The 25,534-nt window shown below is 38.3% G+C and overlaps 1 protein-coding gene across 1 annotated transcript in view; it reads right to left on the bottom strand.

Moving 5' to 3' along the window:
- Positions 1 to 6,715: 6,715 nt before the first annotated feature.
- Positions 6,716 to 25,534, bottom strand: part of Dve (SATB1_N and homeodomain domain-containing protein dve) — a 46,613-nt gene continuing 27,794 nt past the window's right edge. Inside the window, exons 3-7 of the mRNA XM_070293015.1 lie at positions 14,359 to 14,501; positions 13,741 to 14,043; positions 8,096 to 8,659; positions 7,446 to 7,832; positions 6,716 to 7,129 (exon numbers count right to left, since the gene is read on the bottom strand). Of these exons, the coding sequence (XP_070149116.1) occupies positions 6,953 to 7,129; positions 7,446 to 7,832; positions 8,096 to 8,659; positions 13,741 to 14,043; positions 14,359 to 14,501 (1,574 nt within the window). The 3' untranslated portion in view covers positions 6,716 to 6,952. The remainder of the gene's footprint in view (positions 7,130 to 7,445; positions 7,833 to 8,095; positions 8,660 to 13,740; positions 14,044 to 14,358; positions 14,502 to 25,534) is intronic.

Raw genomic sequence — 25,534 nt, 5'->3', positions numbered from 1 at the left:
TGAAAAAAACTTAAATCCCGTTGATATCCCCCCGCTGTCTTTCTACGATTGTAAGATAATCGGCTATGGAGCTATTTTTTTTATTAAAATTTAAACAATTGTCGAGTAAATTTGTAGATGTATTTGAATTTAAAAACATTAATCTATCGTAGTTATTTTTATTAAAGGACGTTACGCGTCTTTTCTTTTTAATAAAAAAATAACATAAAAAAAAATCTTAATATCTTGAAAAAAAATGTTTTTCTAGTAATATCTTTAATATTAATCTTTAATTAATACTGTTAGAAAAAGTTATATATTTAATTGTATTAAAAAAAAACAGCAAAACATAGAGAATATTAGAAACATATATTTAAAGAATTGGGTTTTATCGTGCGACAAAAAGAGCTAAAGAGCGAAGAGAATCTTTTGATCTGTAATGTCTTATAAAATAATCTTATTATTTGGAAGAATTACAAATATATATCAAAGATACTTTGAACATCCAATCGAAGTTCTTATGTAGAACATGATCAATCGTTTTAAGCCTAGTTTTAAAATAATACCGTTGACAGGTTGCCCAGCTTACGAAAATATAGTCAGATATTACACGTGTAACGTTAAACCCGGCAATAAATAAACACGGGGGTAAGAAAGATCGCCTCGAGTCAGCCGGCGAGGAAATATGTGCGCAATATCCTGATCCTTCCACAGTTAGCTCCAGTCGCGGCTTCCGCGCGGAGGATACGGTGCGCGGAGGATCAAAAGGACGTGTGTGTGCTGGTACGAAGGATTCTGTTTGGCCAACCATGAAAAGGCTAAAAGCCATCGGTATCGTATCAGCAACCTCTCCGTTCTCTCGAATCCTGATCTCCTTCAGGAACGGAACTTAAGCCGTATGGCATTCCTTCTGATCCTGGTAAAAGAAGAACTAATCAGTGTTCTCGAATTTATCGAAGTTCTCGGTACACACGTGACATTGATGTTCATCCTCTCGCGATCTATCTTTGGACATGCTCTCGTTCAAATTGAAATTCGTTGGATATTTCGCGACCAGAGAGGAGTCGAATTTAATAGTTGAATTTAAATATCTGTTATATCATCGCATACAAGAGAGGGAATAAATTTATCGTCCTACTCATTTACTATCTCTTTATTTTTATCCGCTGAAATGTACAAAGAAAAAAATGTCTTTTTTTTACACTTTTTTTTTTTTAAATAAAGAATAATGTTTAAATATAAAAAATTTTGACGCGTAGAGAATTTTTATTCTATAATGTTATAGAGGGATGAGGAATTAAATGGCAGAAAAAATTCAAATTTTAAAAGTAACTTTTTGTTTATTTATTATATTTCAAAGTGCTGGATCTCTTTTTTTATCTACTTTTTTTAGGTATCGGTTTATATACCAATCGGTGTACTTTCTTTCCCCCATCGTGTACTCTCTCTCTCTCTCTCTCTCTCTCTCTCTCATATCTTGTACAACGCGTTCACGAGCAGCCCCAATCCCATCCGGTGATCTATCCGCCTGTGAAGCGAGCTAATCGCCGGAGCCTCCGCTCGTAAGCGCTTTCTTACCACGTGCAAATAACGGTCATGCGGATGCGGGGCACCGGTAGATCCCGCACGGGGGATGGTGGGATAGAGGGAGGAGGGAGAGAGAGGGGCGGATGTAGCGGAGATGTTGGTACTCGGTCGATCTTAATGCTGTCTTAAGCCCACCGGAGCGCGACATAAATTATGTATCGTCCGGGCGTAAGATGCCGCCAAGATCCCAAGAGCACCTGGTATTCCTGGTTCGGCTCACGGTTTCTCTCCAGGACTACCCTACTCGCTCGTCCCCGTCGAACCGCCGGTTTATATACCGTCGCGCATCCCTACCCCTATCCCTACACATCGCCGGGGGTCCCTAAATTTTCTCGAAGTCTATAAGGGTTAAGGAATTAACTGCGGCTGCTGGCCGAACCGACCGTTCGGGCCTACGAGCTTCTGATACGCCGGGGTGGCTGCCTTCGGGGCTTAATAACCGGGGTGAGGATTCCATGGACGGGCGAAGGGGTGCTTGGTAGAAGGATCTTCGCCAAAAGGCCATTACAAGGATTTCTTTTATTTACGGTCGCGAAAGGAGCTCCTCCGTCGAGCGGGCTAAGTGGTATGATCTCCTCTCCTTAGGCTGTATACTCCTGCGATAGATCTTGGCCAATGACCGACTAAGCGTCCACTCTCCGAGGCTTAATACTTTCCTCCTTCTCTACCCTATTTTCCCCCCTTCCGCCTCCTCGTAAAGTCGTGTAACATTTAGCTGTAGATCAATTAAGGCGTCGTCGCGCTGCTGAGTCCGAATCACGGTGTACCACGATTTTCGGCTCTTAATGATACGTAGTTTGCTTTTGTGGAATTTTCTAAGACATGCTTCAATATATTAATTTCATTATTATATGTAATCTACATCAAGATTTTTATAATATAACAAGATAATTTTACTTTTTGTTTTAATTCCGTTAAGTGGAGAAGTTAAAATTTTTTTAGGCTTATTTTCGTATTTTTCAGATTTTTCAGTAAGTAAGCGTAAATTTTTAATGAAAATATAATTCTGCAGTTTATACAGAAAATGATATTATTTTACAGAAACTGCAATATAGTTAAATTCTAATAAAATCAATATAATTTTATGAACATTTACAATTTAATTAATTGGATCGCAATAATTATCTTTGGCCGAATGTTATACGCAATGTGTTTTATTTCTCATAAAGGAGAAGAAAGTTCGCGTTTCTCGTTCGGTAAAACATTATTCTTCCTTCACACGTGATCGCGACGTCAGGGTCGGCGCCGATAAATTAACGGGATTAATTATCTCCGACCATCGGATTACTTGCAATGGAGAATACGACCTACTCCCTGGATGATTCTCCCTCCACGGCTCATTACTTTCAATCGCTGGCCTTCAGCCGGTCGTCCTCTTCTTCGCTACTCGTAATTTTTAGTATAGCCGCGCGCGCAAGCGTGGGGGAGGGTGGGATTAAAGAATAAGAAGGGGAAACCGAAGTTCGTTTATATGACCTCATCAGCTACCCTCGGAAAGGAAAAGAGTAAGTGAGAGACAGAGAAAGAGAGAAAAAGATATAGTAAGAGGAAAAGAAAGGGAGAGAAATGAGAGCGGGACAAGATGATGGAAGCCTCGTCGCCAACCGTAGCATCCCTCAAGGATTATGAGGCCAATCCTGCGGCTAATTTGCGAGCTCTCGAATTCTCAAGCCCAACCGCTATTTCTTGACTTTGTCCAAACCAAACTGCTCTCTACTCCTGGTTTTCCTTCTAGCCATTTTACCGTTGTTTTTTTCATCTAACTCTCGAAAAGAAGTTGTTATCATAATCTTTAGTGACAATACATTTGCTCTCTCTCTCTCTCTCTCTCTCTCTCTCTCTCTCTCTCTCTCTCTCTCTCTCTCTCTCTCCTTTTCTCATTCTCTATTTTTCTCTTATAAATTTCTTATTATTAATAGACATAAATTATTCTCAAGAAATCGTAGAATTTATATTTGTATTTATATTCACAATATTTTCAAAAATTTTATAACTACTATAAATTTTCTCTCATTTACGCATTATATTAACATATTTCAACGTGTTAAGTTTCATTTTTATAATTCACGATTCACATTAGGTGTGTCTAGTCGAGATATGTATAAGGAATAAATTACTACGTCTCATTGGCATTTAGAGCACGTGTTTTAGCAATTTTATTCTTGCAGGAAAAGAAATATCGCTTCGAATAATTAATAAAAACGGTGACTCTTATACGCGGCTAGCTCGCTACGCACATTCGTTACAATCCGATTCAGCGGAGGAGGGCACATTTTCGGTTCTTATCAATATATAATCGCATCCAACAATCAAACCATCCTGGCCAACATTATCTATGGCGAAACGTCCGGCAGCCGTATGGAAACAGAATAGTTAGGCATATCCTAGCTGCGGCTGATAGCGGAACCGCGCCAGCTTCCTCTCTCCTTTCATCTCTCTCCATCTTCCTCTCTTTCTCTTCCACAAGCTCTCCTCCGTTATTATTCAGGAACTTTGCTGACAGCTCCCCGGATAGGTAGATAAGAACGTCCTCTGAATGCCAAAGCACACACAATGCTCCTTTGGAGCGACGTGTACCCACGTCTCGCGGATACTTTTCGTGCGCCACGATCGTACAGGAATGTCTAGCGCATGTTGTATCGGTGATCCTAAATTCTCTTCGATCGTTTGCAATTTGTCGGGTCCCACTAACTCACTCGACGTCGCGCAGCTCGCATCCTGGATTTTGTCCCCTAAACTGTCATTTATTAAATTGCGACGTTGCGTGTGTATTTCTTCGATATATCGCATATCTCAATTAAAGGATTGCGGAAAAGATCCTCCTAAAATTATTTCTATAATTAATTTAGTGATATTAAATTTTAATTAATTTTTATATCGATTAATGTCATTAGTGAAGTAAATATATGTTGCGTTTTATCGAGAATTAACACGCAAGGGCGGCATTGAACACGATATTTTGTAAAAGAAATTTTATTATACGTGTCAATGATAAGAGGAAGCCAATCTCAGCCAAACTGGCCATTTTTCATAACGGATTTAATGCGGATGGAGCGGTTTAAATTGTCTGCGCGCGCGGCTTGACAAATTAAGATCAGATAGAGAGATGATCCTCCGGGCTGCTGACTTTCAGATTTTCATAAGACGCTCCTTTCCCTTACCACTGCTCCATCTCTCTGTTCCTTCTTGATTCTTCACACTCTTCGGCCCAGCAGCAATTTTCTTATCCGATCGACGAATCTTTCTTTTTCATTTTCTCCGAAATGAGGAAGCTCGATAGTCGTATCAAGAAACGAAATTTCAAGGAACGATAACGATAATGAATCGACGCTTAACTGTGCAGTTTTATACAATATATTAAATTCGATGATTGGTAAAATAGTTGAAGTTTAAAATAATTGAAGAGAATAGTATAAATGTTTCGTAAAAATATTGCATATATAAAACAAAATTTCAGATTTATTGAAAAATAAAATTTTTAAATTTTTAAAAATCATAATCAAGAATAATTTCATTAATATTTTGGAAAAGTGCGTATCTTTTTTTAGAAAGATTGTTTTCAATAATATGCATTGCGTAGTGCATCGAAACTACATAATACGTTGTGTCCAAGCCGTTGTGACTATTCTCGTTATTTTAATGGATTGCTAACGATGTAATATTCCTAAATTCGCTCACCTTTGCTCATAAATCGCGTTTTGCTCGATGACGTAGCGGAATCAGCACGCGCGGATTTCGACAGTATTCGAAACAAGTTCCATAAATCCTCGTCTGCCTCTCCCGCGTTTCACTCGGGGAAGACGGAGTTCGATAACGATAACGAGAAAGGGATAACAGTAGGAGGAAGGCACCTGTATAGCGCGGGGATAAGAAGAGACTGCGCTGCTGTGGCAAAGTCTAGATTCGATGTTTTGCGAACGAGGGCCGACCCGGATAGATGCTTATAAGACGTTTTAATTGGACAAATCCGCCTATCCTCATTAAATCCGGGACGATCCCGCGAGCGCGGCGGGCCCACCAGGATAGGCAGGTCCTGGTGTGCGTGTCGTAGATGTTGATATCCCCCTCTTGGCATCATCTTTGCACATCGCTACGTGTATTATATTTAAAGGCCAAGAGTCTTCTATCTTACGACGTAGCCGAGTAACTCGTTTCGAAATAAGGATCCGATCCCCCCCTTAATCGTCTTGCTCTTTGTAAATCTACCACTATAGTGGAAGAACGTCCTTAAATCCTGTAGCTCGAAATATGCGATCAATATGAAGAAAAACTTTTACGGTACGGGGAATATATGTGCTGTCTGTTATATTTGACACAGACAGGATAAATTGCCGATAAAAATATATATAATAGAAAATATTGGATATTTTTCTGGAAGAGAGAGATAGATATTTTTTATATTACACTTTCGTTTCATTTACTTTTAAATCTCTTCGTCGTATCTTGTCATCGGCGTACTGTTCTAAAATTCTCACGACTGATGCGAACGCGAGTAGATAGATAGTATAGCTTTTAGAGAAAGACTCATTGACTATTGTGACGTTTGAGTTAGGGTTGACTCGATGACAGCTCGGCTGTCTTATCTTAGCTGTGAGATTTCGGTCGGGGCGGTTGCTTTGTGTATTCGTAGACTTGGAGACAGTATCGTTGTGCGCGCTTGTATGCACGCGCGTGTGAACGCTATATCGTTCGTTTATATATACGCGTATCGCGAGCTCTCTACGAGAGGACTCGCCATACGACCATTTATTGTACTCGTCCCTTGCAAGACAGACGAACAAATGGATACGGTATCGCTCTTATAGCTCTTACAGCTATTTCGATCCGATCTTCTTGTGAGACAATCATTGAGAAAACTGCAAAACTGATAGCAAATCTCGCAAAAAGAAATTCGTTGCATATGATGTTTCACTGAAAATTTTTGATTGATAAAATAATAAAATAAAGTAATTTTGCTCATTCAATACTTAGACATTCTAATACGCGATAATCGATATTTATTTCCATTAAAAAAATATTTATATTGAAAAGTATAATTGATATATAAATTAATCATAAATACTGTCATCTAGAAATTATCATCCCAAAATATGTTTTGCCAATTTGGCAAAAAAGGGAGAGATATTCAATTATATATATTTTCCGTTGACGTATATTTTTTATTCGACATCATCTCGTATTTACATTCATGAAAGTTCATAATAATTATATTAATTGTTACGTGATAATTACAATGAATGAGCTGCGGCCGGTAAGCGTTAAGGACGCAGCGTATCAACGATAGTAAGGAGTAACAGGTCGATTAACGATTTCCCTTTATTTCGGCGCGTCCGTTGTGTGTTTTACGCGCGCGCTTCTGTCCCTCTAATTATTTTAAGGAAATTAACTAATCTGCGTGATATGGATGCTGTTGCGGCGACTCGCCCTCGAACAGAGCCATCTTCAGCCGCTTGTTCTTGGCCCTGCGGTTCTTGAACCAGAATTGCACGTTCTTCGGCTCCAGACGCGGAAACTTCTGGCGATACGGCATCTTGTTCAGCTCCTCCGTGTACGACAGAATGAGCTATGGACCGATCGTAAAATCTTTCTCAGCACACCTCTCGAAGAGAGCTAAAGCCAATTTTCTCAGCCGATACATCAGCATTTAAATGATAAAACAAAATTATTTAAAAAAAAATTTTAAGTAACGCGCGTGATATACTTGTATTAACGTTGTCTAATTATAAATTGTTTAATAATTTAAAGAACGATTTCTGAAAGAAAATTACAATGTACGTAAAACAAAACTCTCATAATACTTCTCTCTATTTTTATAGAATTAAATATTTTACACTGCGAGAGAGTAACTGTATTTACGATACGGGGTGATTTATACGTACCGCATGGCTCGGGTGTGTGCTGCGCTTGAACCAATACTCGAGCCTTGGCACTTCCGTCACGGGATCGATGAACGTCCGGTTCCTCTTCCTCCTCTCGTCGGCAAGCATGCTGGTGGGACAGCCGGCTGGCCCGCGAGGCGGCAGATAATGCGACATATACATTATACCGTGGCCAAACATAGGGCTCGGCACCAAGGAGAATCCCGGCGGGATCGGGCCTGTGTGCCTCGTCTCGTCGTCCTCGGAACCGGACGACACCCTTGCATCCTCCTGCTTCATCGAAGAGGGGGTCGACGTCGGCGGCTGCTGCTGATCCTCGGGTCTCGTGGTCAACGACAGAGGACCGACAGGTGGGCTGCTTGGTGGACAGGGTGATCCGGACGTCGACTGTAAAAGCATTGATTAAAAAATCTTAACTTTGTAGAGTTTTCGAGATGCAGAGTTTGTTTCATTTTACATAGTGATCATAGAACGCAGAATTGAAAAGTTTCAATTTTTACTCTTCTGATAACGCTCTTTCTCTTTCTCTCTCTCTCTCTGTCGAGAAAAAAATCATCATTTTTTCGAAACTTCAAGATATTCAATTTTTGAAATTAAAATATTATTTTCAATCTTTCCTCTTGCTCCCTCTTGCAAGAAGGAGCACGTACCTGCTGCCTGGTGTCCTCCTCCTCGTCCGTGCAATCCTCGCTGACGAGGCTGGCGCCTCTCGGACTGAGACCTGGCGGGCTGCAACCGTTCATGCTGGCTCTCTTTTGCGCCGCACGGGCATTTTTGAACCAATAGACGACGTTGTTCGCGTCCAGCGGTTTCCTGCCTCGTCGCGACTCCAGAGAGTTCAGTTCCGCGACGTAGTGCTGTATCTGTTCGCGTGACGGATGCTGATTCTCGGCGAACCAGCGTTGAAGGCGCGGCAGCTCAAGCTCCGAGTCGAAGCTAGTCCTCATCCTCGTCTTGTGCGAATACTGGAGCAGAGCCGGATGTGGCGGTCCGATCGAGCCGCCACCGCCGCCGCCACTAGGTGCGATCGTGCCACCGCTGTCGGGTTGCGGACTCTGCGTGTGATGATGATGATGATGATGGTGATGGTTAGATGACGGCGCTATCGGATTTATACCGAGACCTATCTGTTGCTGCTGCAGCCACGTTTCGAAATTCCTCTTTGTCTCCTCCGACAGGTCGTTGCCGCCTCTGCAGAGGGACAGTAGAGTCATCTGTAAGGGAAGCAATACAAATTTTTCTTTTTTTTTTTTTTTTCGGAAATCTTGCTTTTCCCTGCATTGAACGGCCGATTAATGTCTGGCCGTTTGTTTAATTGCGCCAATAAAATGCATCTCGCGAAAAATATAAAATTAATAGATGGTGTGCTTTGCCTAAATCTTATTTTTATTTTTTTTATTTTTATTGTAGCGCTTTTCCATATTTTATCGAAAATATTTAAAAACAATTTTTATATTACAGAATAATTAGAGACTATTAAAAAAGTAGTCAAGCGCAATGATTTAGGCACTTTCTTCATCTTTTGTATTATGTTTTACATTGTCTTCGAAGGCCTTTTCGGACGATCTATAAAATCGCGACAAAATTTTATTTAAAATTATATACGTCACATGTTTCAATGTATATATACGTGTATCTTGATATATATTTTGATTTATATGTATTTTACGTGTTGAAATGTTTTCTGCGTTACGCGACACATAAACTTTATAAATAAAATTCTGTCATGTGAATTTTTGTCGTGAATTACAGATCGTCTAAAGGGGCCTTAAGATAACAAGAGAAAGAAGAAAAAAGCGAGTACTATAAATCGAAACAAAATTCCCGCCGCAACAGATTTATTACACGAATTCAAATTCATTCTCTCGACGATCGAATTATCCGGTTGGTTGTTGACGCGAACAGCCGCCGCCGTCGTCGTTAGCGTCATTTTCGTCGCCGTCGTCGTCGTCACGGCATTAAGATGACAGATTATGGAAAAGTTTTGCGTCTCAGGAAGCACGCCTTATCTGGCCAATGATTTATAAGAACAAATATATCTCCGGGCTGGGAAGGATCAGGCGCACGACGCCACCTTAATAACGCGGTAATCCGTCGTGTATCCATAGCACCTTGGCAGTGTCAGATACCATCAAGACGTCGACAATTATCCGTCCGCTATAGCGGCATCTCATTCGCGCGCGCGCGAGAAAGAGAATCACCTCCTCGAATTCTCATCCGCCCTCAGTTTTACGACACTGCACTTAATCACTCTAGGTAGGCAGGTCTAAGGCGCGAGTCTGACAGGCGTTCGCGAGATTTCAGAAATCGTTCGGCAAACAACGGTACACATCGTCGACCGGCTTATCTGACGACGTTGCGCCGCGCGATATTCGAGCCTGATTTACACTGTATTTATTATTCAAGAGTCATTGCGCGCGCATACAAGGCAATCGGCTGATCCGTGGAACAGTGGTAAATCAATCGCGATCACGGGACCGCGATCAAACAATTTGCGACATCGTAACGAGTTCGCGAAATTGACGACGTGTACATCGGGGACCATTGCGAGCTTTGTGAATCTTTTATAAACGTATTTCCTCCGTAGAGAAAAGATCAAAATTATAAAAATACTATCAAATAAAAATTCTTTTTTTTTTACCCCCATTCCCGTTTTTTAAATATTAGTTAAATGTTAAACTATAATTGCCTCGACTTCTTTATACGTAGAACCTAATGAAGATATATACTAATATATTTCCATCATAATCCTTAACTGCATCGCTGATTTTATTTTGTAAAAGATATAAATGCTCGCAATCGGATAAATTATTAAAATAAATTCTCTTTGATCGTTTTTATATTCTACGATAAAGACATATATATTTATGTAAAAACAAAAACCAGATTTCCGGGGGGATATATATATATATATATATATGTAGAACAATTTTGCAAAAATATATAGTAGATAAATCATATGTGTGTGTCGCTGTGGCGCAATAAATATGGTTAAGCCCTAATCCTGATATATCAGGCGACGTCTGTTACATCACTGTTCTACATTTCAAACTAAATAGGATCCAAAATAGATTTCGTTGCTTTTTATTGTCTGAAACTGTGTTGACAACGATGATTTATGTTCGCCGATTTTAATTAATGCGAGTTTCACGTCCCCGCGGGTCCCTTGAAAAATATTTGTTACCATTTCGAAACTTTCCATTATCCCGAAAGAAATACAAGCGTGATTTTCACAAAATCGTGTATACTTTACTCGCTTATATGTTTCTCTTGCATATTTAAATTTCTAATCGCTCTCCAATCAAAAATATTTTGATGTATTCAAATGTACCGAACCGTCACAAATCGTGCACTTTATCTGAGTCACAAACACTAGAAATAACTGGTTTTAATCTCATGACAAAGATAGTTACGTTAAGATAAGCGAATGAAATTTGCTAAACGTAAGAGACGTTAATATATTTTTGTCAATTTTTAATGTAACTTTAATATGTATTTAACATGAATTTTTATTTTCAATTTCAGTAAGAAAATTGATTGTTGGAAATTTAAAAAAAAAAACAAATGCTAACAAAATGATGCTCTCCTCTCCAATTGCGACTAAAAAAATTTCTAGCAATTTGGCAGAAAAATATTTTACTAATAAAATTTTTGTAAATTTTCCGGTTTTCCTTTTTAGTAATAAAATGTAAGAGTAAAAACACAGACAGATAAAATAGATAGGAAGATTATCGGGAAGATACTCTTCGGTGCTAAAGGAATATCGTGCAAAGATATCGCGGAGAGAAGGGAAGATCGCTCGGCGGCACGTCTTCCTGCATCATCGTCAGATTAGGCCAAATCTACGCGAAAGACGTCGGTTCTCCATCACGGCGGTTCGCCATTAGCCGTCGGGCTACGAAACTCAAGCAGGAAACGTTTGCCGGGGAAAATTGGTAATCATAGACCACCGCGAGCGGCATTAAAGTTCGGGGATGGGCGGGTAGCGGGATCTTCAAAGAGAGTGCACTTAGATAATGCCGGCCCGGAAGAGACGGCGGGGTATCTACCCTCCTCTCCCCCCCGGTGCCGATATCGAGGGAAGCTTTTGATGAAGGTTGCGAATTTGGTTGAGTAAAGGGTAATCCTATCACACGCTATGAGATCTTCCGTTGTCGGAAGGGCACGGGAAGCGCGCGCGCACGCGCTGGGCGTACCGAAAAATCGCGCACCTATTTCAATTTTCGTTGAACGGAAAATCGAGAGGATCACGGCCCGGGATAAACTCCTCGAAAAGTCATCACGAAAAAAAAAAAAGAATTTCGCGTTAGCTGGTATAGCCGAGATTACGTTATTCGTTTCCATCGCTGGGGACCGGGGATTGGCGAGAGCTACCGGTTTGCGTAACGTTAAACTTTCGTTGAATCGGCTTTTGCGTCGAATCGTCGAAAAATGTTGACATTGTGATAAAATCTCTTTCCATGGTCAGATGAAATAATCGTCGTTTCTCTTATTAATTTCTTAAATTGTTTAAGGTATATAGTTTCAGGGCAATATCCTCACTATTCTTATAAATGCGAGATAATAAAAATCTATAAAATGTAAATCTAGCCCATAGAGTGCGTTGATAAACATGCGGGGTTGAGAAGTAACGCGTTACTTGTAACGTCGTTACCGTTACAGTTACTTTTTTCCGGTAACGATCGTTACTTTTTTCCGTTTGTAACGGTAACGCTAACGTCGTTACATTTTTACAGTAACGATAACGAATTAGCCGTTACTTTCATCGTTATTTTTTGATTCTTTATTATCTTATATCTATTCAATAGATGTATTTTTTGAAAAATATTTTGTAGCCTTCTATCATAGACTGCATTCCGATAGTCACTGCCAGTACTGAAAATCTATAGTAACGTAAATTATAGATTTTACAATACTGATAGCGAATATTGGAATACACTCTTAATAATATCAATATTTCTCTTATTAATATTTAAAAGCAATGTTTAATAAAAATTTTCGACAAAATTGAAATTTGTAAATTACAATTTAAATTCCTAAAGATAAGTGTATTAAAAAGTGAAGATATTAACATAAAAAATTAGAATCATTAAATAAGTTTAATATAAAAAACGCTTGCTATATAGAGACTAATTTAGAGTTTTTAATTGTAACATAGATTATTGCATTTAATATTGATTATTAAATAATTTTATAATCTAATAGCTTATTTTAGCATTACAAAAAAAGACAAAAACATAACGAAAAAGTAACGAATCGTTACTTTCCAAGTAACGGTAACGGTAACGCGTTACTTTTATAGAGTAACGTTCCCAACCTTGTAAATATGTAATAATGGCAGCGTGTTTGACTGAGAAATGAATGATCTAAAATATTATGAATTTTACCGACCTTAATTATAATTACGTAAAAAAATATATTTAAAATAATAATATCATTGTAGATATACTGTATAAAATTTTGCAAAAAAACTGTGCAAGAAGACTCAGGATCAGGAAAAAACTTGGTTATTCGCGTGAAAACGCTTCGATTCGGGATGGAAAGCTACTAGAAACGCGCGGTGACTTCTCGACTAGTGATTCGAAACCGAGGAAGAGCATTTATTCAAGGTGAGGATCAACGGGCCGCGAGCAGGAATCTACCAAAGATTACCACTCGCCGCGTTCTTGCGGGAGGTACAAGAGCACCGAGCCGGAGGACTTCTTAATGAGATTAAGTGCCCCGACGACAAACACTCTCTGGGCTAGATTTACATTTTATACATTTTTAAGCGGTCGTCTTACTACGAATATCCCCTGCTCCGATCTCGCTTTGAATGGCCCTTAAATTCTCTCGGTGCGCGGTTATTTAACCTCGTTCTTCAAATAAACGCGCCTTTGTATACAGCCGTTGTATTTCTTTTCTTTTTTTATTTTCACTGTCGTACTTTCGCTTCTAATAACACCAAGATATAGAAAAAGAGATAAAGAAGACATAATATATACATTGCTATCGTTTAAAAAATTAAGAAAAATTTACTTTACATCATAGTTTGTAATTGTCAGATACGAATATATATGTGAGATATTTGTCAATATATGTATTCAGAAAACTTAAATTTTTGTATAAAAAAATGTACACTTTGTTCAAACAGCTTTGCGTTCTTCCAATGCATCCACTTTTTAAATATTGTTATTTTTTTCTTCTAAAGCAAGTATTTAAATAAATAAAATACGAGATAAAATCATGTACCATCTATCGTATTTCTCAAATCGATACGTATTAGATCGAAAACTAAAGATTCGGGCAATCGTACCTCGTCCAAAGGGCATCCAGCGGAGACGAGAAGCGTATGGCTGTGCAAAAGTAGCAACCTCAACAATTTATTTCGAACTTCAGCAGCCGGGCTGGGAGGTGGCGGTCTCGATCTGTACACCTGAATCTTCAGGGTCGCCACCGATGTCAACTCAGCTAGGATATCTCCTACTGTCAATAACGGTCCATCGGCGACTTTTTCCATCGGTAAGGGTTTCCAGTTCCGTATAACGATGCTGCCTCTGGCGCTCGGTATCAAATCGCTAGAATACCCTAAACGAACGAGAGCCTCGCCCACCAAATCCTATCGGCAAGAGATCAAATGCTTTTAATAACATTGCCGAATTATATTTTCTATCTTTATAATAATTTAAATCTGTATAAAAAATATTTCTATTTTTCCGAAAAATATAATTTATTGTTAAATAATTCAACATTTCATTATTATTATTTAATTATCGCAAGTTTTTTTTTTTATTTTTATCGCGAAAATCTTTAATTTCTTAAAACGACAAAATAAAATCAAAATGAATGTCTCAATTTTAATTACAAGGATGATTATATTTTTTATGTCATACATGTAGTACTGATATATTATAAGAGAAAATAATATTCTTACCTGAAAAGGCATGGCTACCGGAATGATAACGTAAGAGTCTGTTTCCACTTGAGCACTTCGCCATTTTTCGCGACTGTTGCTCACATGACTTTCTACGATATTGTGAATCGTCTCCACCACACAATGCACCGGTAGATTTTTCGCTGCAACAGACAATGAAGTTTACGTGAAGCAACAAATCCTCTTATCGCGAGAAACAATAGAATGATAAATTTACGAGTATAAAACAAATTAGCTAATAATTGCATCATTTTACGAATATGACCTAATCATATATGTAATAATTCTTATTAAAACAATTCTATGAACAATTTTATATATACCTTCGAAATTTCGATTAAATACAAAATGTACAGCGCGCTGTCCACATTATATAATCGTATATAAAGTTATTTAAAAGAACTTATGATACGAACAAATATATAATATAATTAATATATTGTAGAAATATAAATGTTTCCTATATTTTCTATAACGACTGCTTAACTTCCCTTTCTAGACGAAGTTAAAAAAAATTTAAGGATCTCTATTAGAATATTATTATACGTGCCCTGTTAGCGGATCTAATTAATTCGATTCAGAAACTGAGAACCGAAGATATCTTCACGAAGGCTCAGTCTGTGAATGCCTTAAATCGTCTGGTAGCTTCAACTGAAGCACTATTTCTGTACATCCGGCTGACAATAGGTATAGAGTCTTTAGCATTCTGGCATCCAAATTTGAGGAGCAGGATGATTCGCGGAGCGCGTACTGAAGATCGTCGAGAGAAGATACTGAAGATCGCCAAGAGAGGAAGAAGAGAGAGTAAGAGAAAGAGAGAGAGAAAGAGAGAGAGAGAGAGAAGAGTTTAACTCTGGTGCTAAGCATATGCAGATCCACTCGTCTATCCCGAGACAATGGGACCTGCGCGATGGCACAATAGCTGCGATCCTTGTGTAACCCCGACTTAAGTCCGGGAGTCTATCCCACTCCAGATCATAATCCCAGAGTTCTGCGAAACCGAGGAAATGGAGTGTAAGAATGAGAGAGAGAGAGAGAGAGAGAGAGAGAAAGCGAAAGGGATGATAAAAAAAAGAAGAAAAAGGAGAAGGAGAGAAGGAAAAAGTTTCACCCATACTCTACTGGCTATATACTTATTCGTTGTATATCGTTGTACATCGTTAAAAAGCATCGTCAAATTCTCGATAAACATTCTCTATTTATCGAAATGCTTGTCTTTCATCCCTCAGGATACACGTGTATATCTATGCCGAAAAACATTACGTTCAAAAAGCATATCCGTAATGAAAAAATGTTGAATGATTCATCGGTGAAAAGTAAAATTCAATTTAACAGTTATTGTTACAGCATCTTTGTAGATGGAGCTTCCGCGATGTATAAATTTAGGATCTCTCTAGTCAGATAATTTCAGACAAGCCTAATAATAGTTTAATTTATTGTAAATTATTTAGTATAGATCTTGCTAATCAGATAATTTCAGACAAGCTTAATAATATTTAATATTTGACACTTAATATTAAATTATTAAAATCTTAAATTTTAAATTTTCACTAGAAACCAACCCAAAATTTGTCAAAAAAAAAATGCGATTACATGTTCGATTAAATTTCTGATTAAATAAATTAATAATGATAGCAATAGGCTCAAGCTAAAAATTATTAAATGGAGAAATTGACAGATAAGAGCTCAGACGCGGATATCGATGCGTAAATTTATTATTTTTAAATTCAATTAACAAATTCAATTAATAATTATGCGTATTTAAAAATGTAAATAGATTAAAATTCTGATCAATTTATTTGTAAGCAAAAGTATTAATACCAAAATTGCATTTTCCACATTAAGCATAATGAGCTAATCAAAGTGCAATATTGGATTGTATCGGGATTGATACGGTCGAACGTCTCTTGATGCAAGACGCTAAGTCCCCGTCAAAGATGACCAACAAAGGATTTACTGCCGGCGCGGCATGATATTAGGTATTAATGGCCAAAACTTCCATCTAATACGCCGGACATCATAGAGCGCTCGCTCTCCCTACGTTGCATAAGACAGGTCGTATCTGGCCGGGTCCGAAGGCTGACCGGCGTCCACCTTAATCTAGGGACGTATAGTTTTCATTAAGGCGCCCCGTCCTTGCGTCGTCTTTGTACCGGGATCAGCTGGTTTAAGGTGGGCTTTTACGCCGCAGGATTTAATCGCGGGGACACATCGTATTACGCGCTCTGTTTATTACCGACGCGTCGTCGTCTCTACACGTGGGTTGACGATACACACGCTCTCGCGTATCATGAAAATGTTCGTCTATCATTTTTATGAATCCATTTTTATAAACTTGAGTAACGCTAACTAAAAATAAATTAATTTTCTATTAAAGAATCAAAATTGATTTCTTCGGAAAAAATCTTTCAATTAAGATTTCCTATCAATATAATCAATTATTAATAATGGATTAATTAACATAACATTTCTATATGTTTCTTTATTGTTTAAATAATATTTCCAAATCCTGCAACAAAACATTGCATTAAATTTAAGTTTATTATAAGTAAACGAAGAAATGAAAGAGGCAACCACTCATCCGCGAAATCTTTAATCTCTGCAGCAAAGACATTTCTCATTTCTGGTGCAGGTCCTATCGGGCTTCCGGTTATCTCCCCGTACGCGACGGAAGCGTCATGCTGCTTCGTCTTTGACAGCTCTCGTCGAAAGATAAGATTCATCCAAAGGGCAACCCTTGAAGAAGCAAAACCAGTTTCTCTCGATGGCTCTTTTTCATTTACGACGTTTTCATCTCGCGTTTCGCGTTAGCGATTTCCCGTATTGTTAAATCTTCCAGCGGCAACATCCTCATTTAATTTTTATTCGATCTATGTCACACTCTTATATAAAAATATTTAGTTAAAATTTAATATAAAAATTAAAAGTATTAAAAAATAATTCTTTAATCACATATTTTTTGTTAAAGAAAAATCTTTTTTTTTTTTTTTTTTTTTACTCAGAGAAAAAACTTAAACAAAATTTATATAATATTATATAAATTTTATTACAAATATAAAAATATAAATATAAAATTATATATATTTCATTACTTGTACGATAAGTTAACTTGGTTATACCAAAAACTATATAGACAAATTATATGTATACAACATTTTCGTTAAAATTAAAATTCTGAGTAAAATTACAAAATATTAGAAAATATATTCACAAGGGATATTATATTTCGGAAGAAAATAATCTCTAATTAAACACTTAAACGGGTTAAAAACTCATTTTCATCTTCCGTAAAATCCTCCGTTTTCGGAGGAGCATCGACCATTCTCGTAGCGTACCCATTGTGCACTCTTAACTTCGCAAATGAACAGAACGCCCAGTTTTGCACTGAGGCGGTGGTGCAGATACAAGATAAAAAGTTGGAACATATTTTTCGACACCCCGCCGTATCGCCCATTCCGCACCGTCGCGATAATAGCTACTACGTTCGGCGCGGAAAGCGCGATTCGAAGGGGCCGCGGCGAAAATCTCCGCCGAATATTTCTTTCCGCGTCTCTTCGACCCTCGTTTCTGCGCGCGAAATGATTACCGGCGCCCGCTCCGAGATTACCGAGGATCTTTCTAAATCACTGACGGGAAAAAGCACGCGCCATTTAGATTCATCGACAGTGACGTTTCCGTTGCTGTATCGGTGTGCTCAAATGCGATTAAGCAGAGCGGCGAAGGGGCAAGTAAAATGAATTTCATTTCTCCGCGAATCAAAACGGAGTTGAGATTTGAGATATAAGGAGGGCTATCCACGATCATCAATACTAATTGGCTATTTTTAATACTCTAAATTAAGTGAGTTAAATAGAATAAGTAAGCTAAGAAAAAATTTATATCAATGATTGTTTAAAATTATCTCGAGCTGCGATGATATAAAATAGCATAGAAACACTTTATAAAAATCTCTAAACTGCGATCAATCAAACACGCGGATGAAAGTAAACTATGAGGGCCCTTTTTAGTCCTAAGGTTTCCCCTCCGTCTTGGTGACTCGGTAATCCAAGACGACTTGGTTTAATCTCTCGAAAAATCGAATCAGGCCACGAAGTGGATTGTTCGAGTAACGTTATTTTTCTCGTATCGATTTGCGGCAGCATCAATTTGCGCGCCATTGAAAAAGTCAATTCGCACTTTTGTAAAAAAAATTAATTGGATTTCGCCACGTGGCCTGGGAGATATTTAAGTTCAGCTGCGTATGCGGCGGTATTCGCGATTCCTGGAAGTCGGCTACTTCCGTCCTCGGAACTTAGTCTAAACGCGCGCGTACTAAAAGGGAAGTGTGGGTGGTTTCGGTATCTGAGGCTGATCCGGCGGATGTCGGTCTTTACAGATAAGCGACCGGCTCTTTCGAAGTCTTTATCTGCGACACCCTCCTCCACTCTCCTCCCTCCCTCCCTCCCCCTTTTATTCCCCTTTCCTCCTGTCCCCTCTGCGTTGCCTCTATTTTCCTCTTGTTAACAAGTTAATTTGTTCGCATCCCAGTCATTTGGTTTTTTTTTTTTTATTATACGTTAAAATAATGTTTGTTGAGGTTTATCGTGTCCATTCATTCGACGCGTTCGTCTGATTAATGTAAAAAATCGAAAACTACCGATACTCTCTTGTATTCGTATCGGTTATTTGTGACCGATCGATTAAGAATAACGCGGACATCGGTAGCTTTCAACATCTCTGGTCGTTCAATGCATACAAAGGTTGTAAGCTCGCGTGCAATTTAAGCTCTTTCGATGCCGTTAAGCTTATGTCCGTCGAAAACATTGGATAAGACATAATGAGATAACCGTCCAGCTAACGCAGCTTATAAGATCACCGGCCACGCGACGAAACCTTCTAAATTTAAGTGTTAGCCAATTCATAGCGACTTGATCACGCAATAACGTATCTTAATAACATGTGATGTTCTCGTATTCGAGTGAACTAACGTATCGAGATAATGCGTGAGAAGTTTAATAGAATTTTCATTTATTTCAGCTATAGTAGTTGCAAACTAAATAAAATCCTTTTCTATCATTTTTGATATTAATTATTTAATTTCACTGACATAATAAAAAATTAAATTTTATTTATATTGTTGTGTGAAATTTAATTTGCCAAAATCTCACAATTTTTGCTCTCAAAAATTACAAATGCCTCAATATTGATATACGTTATTTTGAATTGCCGCTTAATTGAGAGGGAGCAATGAAGATATTAAAAGAATATTCTTGAAAAAAAAAAAAGGCAAACATTTTTAGTCTCCGTGAATAGATTCGACTGATTCCTTCGCGAACGAGCGCGATCGCCGATATCGTTGGTTCGACGGCAAACGTACGAAGGTTGCTGTCTAGAAGCAAGGGTGAAAACTTGCCCTAAGATGCTTAAAGGGGTAAGCTCTTATACAACGTGGAGAATAAGAGAGAAGGGTGTAGTTCTCCGATACTTTACCGGTACGTTCCATGTCTGCGCTCCTCGCACGTGCGTAAAGCGCGAGCGCGCGTCGTCGCACGCACACACGCGCGCGATCGATTCGTGTGCGTTTCGCGCGTGCACACACGCGCGTGTTTTGCGTGTGCGAAAGATTAAAATTACTTCGGTAAACTGCCTCGCGCGCAGGGCGAAAAGGGTGGCGCGAAGCGGGCCCGCCCCCCCTCCCTCCCAAAGAGGGCGAACGTCTCGTAAATTTCTCGGTTAAGGAGCTTAATTTGGATTTTCGGTAACGAGTTATTGTGAGCGCCAACTCATTGGGAGATAATTTAGGTGGCACCAAGGACAGGTTCCGGTCGTCTATTATCGTCGCGCGATAGACGGATTATTCCTCGGATTCTGAAGAGTAATATCTAGAAACTTCTTCTTATCATCGCCGGGACCGCGTAACCGCCTGTCACTCTGAAAAGTTTTCCGAGCGGAAGCTCGCGGTGATAGGAGGGGACCGTGAGCGTCGTCTCCGAAACGCCCGATCTTCCGAATATTAACGCCAGAATCGGGAGAGACCTAGCTTTGTATTAGCATATTTATTGCAGCGAGCCTAAGAACTCGTATCTCTCTAGAGCAACTCTTATGAGATATATTATTTCTCATAATTTATATACTTATAACTACTTATTTCGGTAAATATCAAATCAGATGATACGCGAAGAAAAGAGAAAAATAGTATCGCAATCCTTCTTCGTATCATCGCAAATTTTCCATTCTTTAAGAACGCGATAATCCAATTTTACGCTATTTAAAGAGCGAATATTTTTACAAAATTACTTTACGTCTACAATTTTACTTTATATAATATTAATTAATAAAATTCACAAATAAATCAATTTCGTCTATCACTAAATGCAAAATATAAAGGCGTATACCATATGTCTCTCTTATTTATTAAAAAATTTTAATAATCTAACTAACTCAATATTTTATTCATCGTTAATTCCAATAATACTAAGATTGCAAAATGAAAAATATTACCTCTCGCAATGATTTAACCTAACGAATAATTTATACATAATTATATATCATACATAATATTGAATTATATATTGTATATAATTATATTTTATATAATAATCTGTAATAACGGATAATCCAAAAATAAACACGCAATACGCAAACGAGCCTTGTTTTTTTTGCCAGTAGTCATCCCGTAACGTTATAAGCGCGACGATGATAATCGCGCGTACGAAATAAGAACGAAACTGGCGCGCAATGACTCGACTTGACAAGCTGATTTAGGGACAGGATGGAGTCTTCTACGCGAAATGCTCAGAAGGAGAAGAGAGCTGATCCTTCCGGCGACCGGAGGAGTCCTGCAGAATGACGTAGTAATCCCGGGGGAGAGCCTCGGCCTTAGCCTTAGCTTAAGCCGTGAGGGTTTGCATACACGTGGAATGGGGCCGACACTAAGACACCGGGCACATCCACCGGGCCGCGTGCACAACGCGATCCTTAAAACACGGATATGCGCGGCCCCGGCGCCGTCTAATCCACGAGGGTCTCAAGCAAAACCTGAATTCCCATTGGCCGAGGAATACTAACGGATTTGGCTATCCCGTACAGTCGCTCTGACCGATCTGAAATATTTAGCTGGATCGACTTGGTCGGTCGGGGACGAGTCGAGATGTGAGATCAAACAAGTTTGTCAGCGTGTAGGATTATGGGTGCGCGTTTCCCACTTCGTGTGACTTGCATTTTTCGTGACCATCTGATAACGAATGTTCATACGTCGCGTCGAGTTTTACGGACAATGAGTTTAAATCGTAGACCGTTAACAGCTCGCTAACACAACTGTGTTTACCCTTTCCCCTCAACGTCGATTAAACATAATTGAATTTAATCGATTGAAAGATTATCTTTTTATGAATCTATAGAGTAAGTAAAAATGAGCGATAAAAACAACAAAGACCGCGAATCACACGCGGAATCCCCTTCAAGACTCGAGATGACATCTCAGAGTGTTTGCGTATCCGAGAGTGTAGGAGTTAATTGAAACGCAATGTCGGGATGGTTCTTTTAAACAATAACGACGTTTTAGCGACATTGTGCTAAGGTACGTAATCTTCCGGGGTTTCCCGGGGAGTGACTAAGATCGAAGTGAGGAAGCGAGAGTAGGCGAGGGGCGGAGGGACGGCAGCCACTAGAGCAAGAGGATTCGTGATAGAAGGGTAAAGTCTGGGGTAGGGTAAAAGGGGAGGGTTAAAGGGCTCCTTAGCGGAGATCTTAGGCAAATCCAGCGTGAAATCGCATCAGAACATCCCCTTGCCAAAACCACCACTTACTCCTACCATCTTCGTCCGATATCTGCGGGTATCCGACTAAGAAAATTCTTACTCCTATTTCTTCGACCGCGGCCACGAAGATCGCGCATGAAATTCGCGACGTTAACTCGCAACCCTTTCGAAGAAAAATACAGTATCGACAAATTTACATCCTCGGTCATTCAAAGCCTAATTATTCAAAGCCACGCGTAAATATTTCAACACGATAATATCAATTAGAACGAAGACATTGTTGATGTATCAATAATGTTAACTTTCTTGGACTAATATAAAGATTTTCATTTTTAACTATAAGATTTTTTAATATAAATTATTTATTTCTTTCCATCTTGGAAGCAGACTTTTTCATTTTATATTATTTATTAATATTCTCTCTTATCATTCGAACTTTAATCGATTGTTAATTTCGATTTTTTTTTTTGGGGAGGGGGGGAAAAATTAATTCCTTCGGATCCACAAGATTTGCCAACGAGTTTGGAGATGGAAACTCTTATCTCGATCTTGATTCTCTTTCTCTCAGGTAGTCAGTTTCTAACGATCTGACAGTTACAAGCGGACAATTACTCAAAGCTTTCTTCCTCCCGTCTTTTCTCTCTCGTCGTATCTCGTTGTATCTCTCTTTCCTCCTCGTCGCGATCGCGGAGCATTTCCCGGACATTTCTCCGCTCTCTTAATCAAAACACGGAGAGAGAAAAGACATTAAAAGACGCGGCAAGACCCGCGGTATCTCGCCTCGAAATAGAGTTCTAGCCGACCAGGGAAGATAAGACTCCCCCTCGGAGCTGCTCTCTTTCCGGCGCTCTTATAGGATCGCTCTATATGCGCGCTCTATTATTACAATACATTCAGACTCTCGCGCCTGCGAGAGTCGCGTGCGATTTCCGCGCACGGTGAGGAGATTATGTCAGACCCGGGCGAAACGGAAAAATGTTTCGGCCCGCGTGATAAACCGTGACAGATCAGAACAGGGGACGCACGAAGTATAGCGTTTTTCTTTACGTACTTTTATCTGAACGAGGAATCTATATGCGCGCACGACAGTAGTAATATCGGTCAGTAGCGTTATTAAATATAAATTAGCGATTTAAAATAATTATCTGTATCATCGATTGGCATATTATTAGCTCACATCATATGTAAATCCTTAATTTCACGATTGAAAAGAAACATCGGAATAGATATATACTATCTTTATTTCTCCTAAGAATTATTAAATATTTCGTAATAAAATTTAATAATAATGTATAATAAATAATTAAATTTAATATAATTCTTAAATAATTAAATTTAAAATAATCTTTTTTTTTATATAATTAAATTTAATAATCCTTAAATATAATAAACCCTATTTTTTTGTAAAAGTTGAAAGAATGTAAGAGGAATTTCAATCGTACAGCCGAGAAAACAATATTCCGCCGACAATATTCGTCCCGACTTCGTTTAGCGATCCGAAGATTCGTTAATTCCTGCTGCGCGCCCATTCCCGCCCTTAATGATCCAAGACTGCCGTACTTAACGTATTAAATCATACGCGATCGTCAACTACTCGCATACGCGATACGCGACTTGCGCTTCTTACTCGGCGGAGAAACTCGAACTAGATCTGCGTTCGAATATATCCACGTGAATACATAATATATAATCCTCGGGGTATGCGGACTCGGCGTCTTAGGCTAATCTTGTTAGACCTTGTAAGCCCCCGGCTGACCCTATAGAACAGACTTTTAATCCCTTAACACGCTACTCGTACGGAGATTTTGCATAAGAAAGAAATAGGATTGTTTTGCCCTCGTCGAAAGCGACGAGGCGCGTCTTCCGCTCTGCCTCTACGTCTCGGTAGGGCTGCTTTCTATCGCGGGGTGTGCGATGCAAATTTTTGTATTTTTATAAATTACTAATTAAACATTCTTTCACATTTGAGATTTTCACGATAATTCCTCGCCGGTTATCTTCATTTTTTTAGTCTCCATCTTTTTAGTTTATTGACATTAATAATTTTAATAAATATTAATGTTGGAAATTAGCAAGAGAATAGCAAGAGAAATAACTTAGGCTAGCCTAGCAGGAAATTAGCAAGAGAGATAACTTAGAAACAATCAACTTGTCGATTGAAATAATTCCTTATTTTTCTTTATATACAAAATGAAGAAATTATTTCAAACAATTATTATTCTATCATTAAAGATGATGTCATAAAATGTAATATGTTATCGTCTCTATTTTCTTATCGTCTAATAACAAGATTACTCGTTATTAGACGATAAGAAAGAACAGACGATAATATAGTAAAATTTCTATTATCCAAACGATATCGAAAAAGAAAGATTCGATATGCATATATCAATTTACACAAGTTTGATGTACATAAAATATAATATAATATATTAAAAAAATATATATATAAATAGCAGTTTATAAAAGAAAACATAAAAAATAAAGAAAGCTGTTAAATTATCATTTGTTTATTTTAAGATAAATCGTTCGATTATCTGACAATGAGAGAATTGATTATTTGAATATCTTGTCCTTTGGTCAGTCCAGATAATAACGAGTCTAATATGCATTTTTTTTAAATAGCAGCCTCTCTTATTGCGGAAACCGCGAGATATTCAAACGATAAACACTGCCGATAGAATGACAATGTTTTTCGTGAATTTGCATCGGTCACGTATACGCGATCTGGCGCGAAAACGCGCATGATGTTTTAGCAAGTGATTAATGCGCGCCCCGCTACTCTCTATATCGTGATACGCGGAATTGAAAAAAGAAATAACAAAAAGCTGCTACGCAGCTGTTGTTAACGGAAGACAAATGGATTCCCAGAGTACCAATCATCGCCGATGAAACTTTAAATAATAATTAATGATGATTACTGCGTATAATTTAGCTCTCATGTTCAAACAATGCTGATAAGTCGTGGTCATTGTCAATATCATTTCAACAGTCGCGCTGCACTTCACGGAACAGAAACTGCAACACTATATCAAGACAATTGTGTTTTGCAAAGAGCTGCGTCGAAGATGATGTATGTATTCGCGTAAATTCAATTTTGCCAATTGTTTCTTAACATTCGTTATTTTTAAGCTGAAACTAAAATCAATTTTTGATAAATGAAAAACAATCTTCAGTTAAAAAAAAAAAAAAAATTAATTACAAGTAATAAGTAATCGTATAATAATTAATCGTATAATAATGATCCTTTTACGTCAATATTAATATCCTTATTAAAATAGATTTAGGATCCATTTACTCAATAGGAAACGTTCTTCCGAAACAAAATGAAGATGAACGGCGTGTTTCCTGTCGCACAACTTCTTGTCTTCAATAATTTTTTATAGAATAGTAACGTACGTTGTGTATTGGTGTTTATATGTAAAGTTTTATGTTTA

This window comes from Polyergus mexicanus, unplaced genomic scaffold (genome assembly GCF_030449975.1).
Source record: "Polyergus mexicanus isolate NDT 795.1 unplaced genomic scaffold, iyPolMexi1.0 SCAF_3, whole genome shotgun sequence".
NCBI classification, from domain to species: Eukaryota; Metazoa; Arthropoda; class Insecta; order Hymenoptera; family Formicidae; genus Polyergus; species Polyergus mexicanus.
The sequence above is the reverse complement of the archived record's forward strand: the minus strand, read 5'-3'. Positions and strand labels throughout refer to the sequence as shown.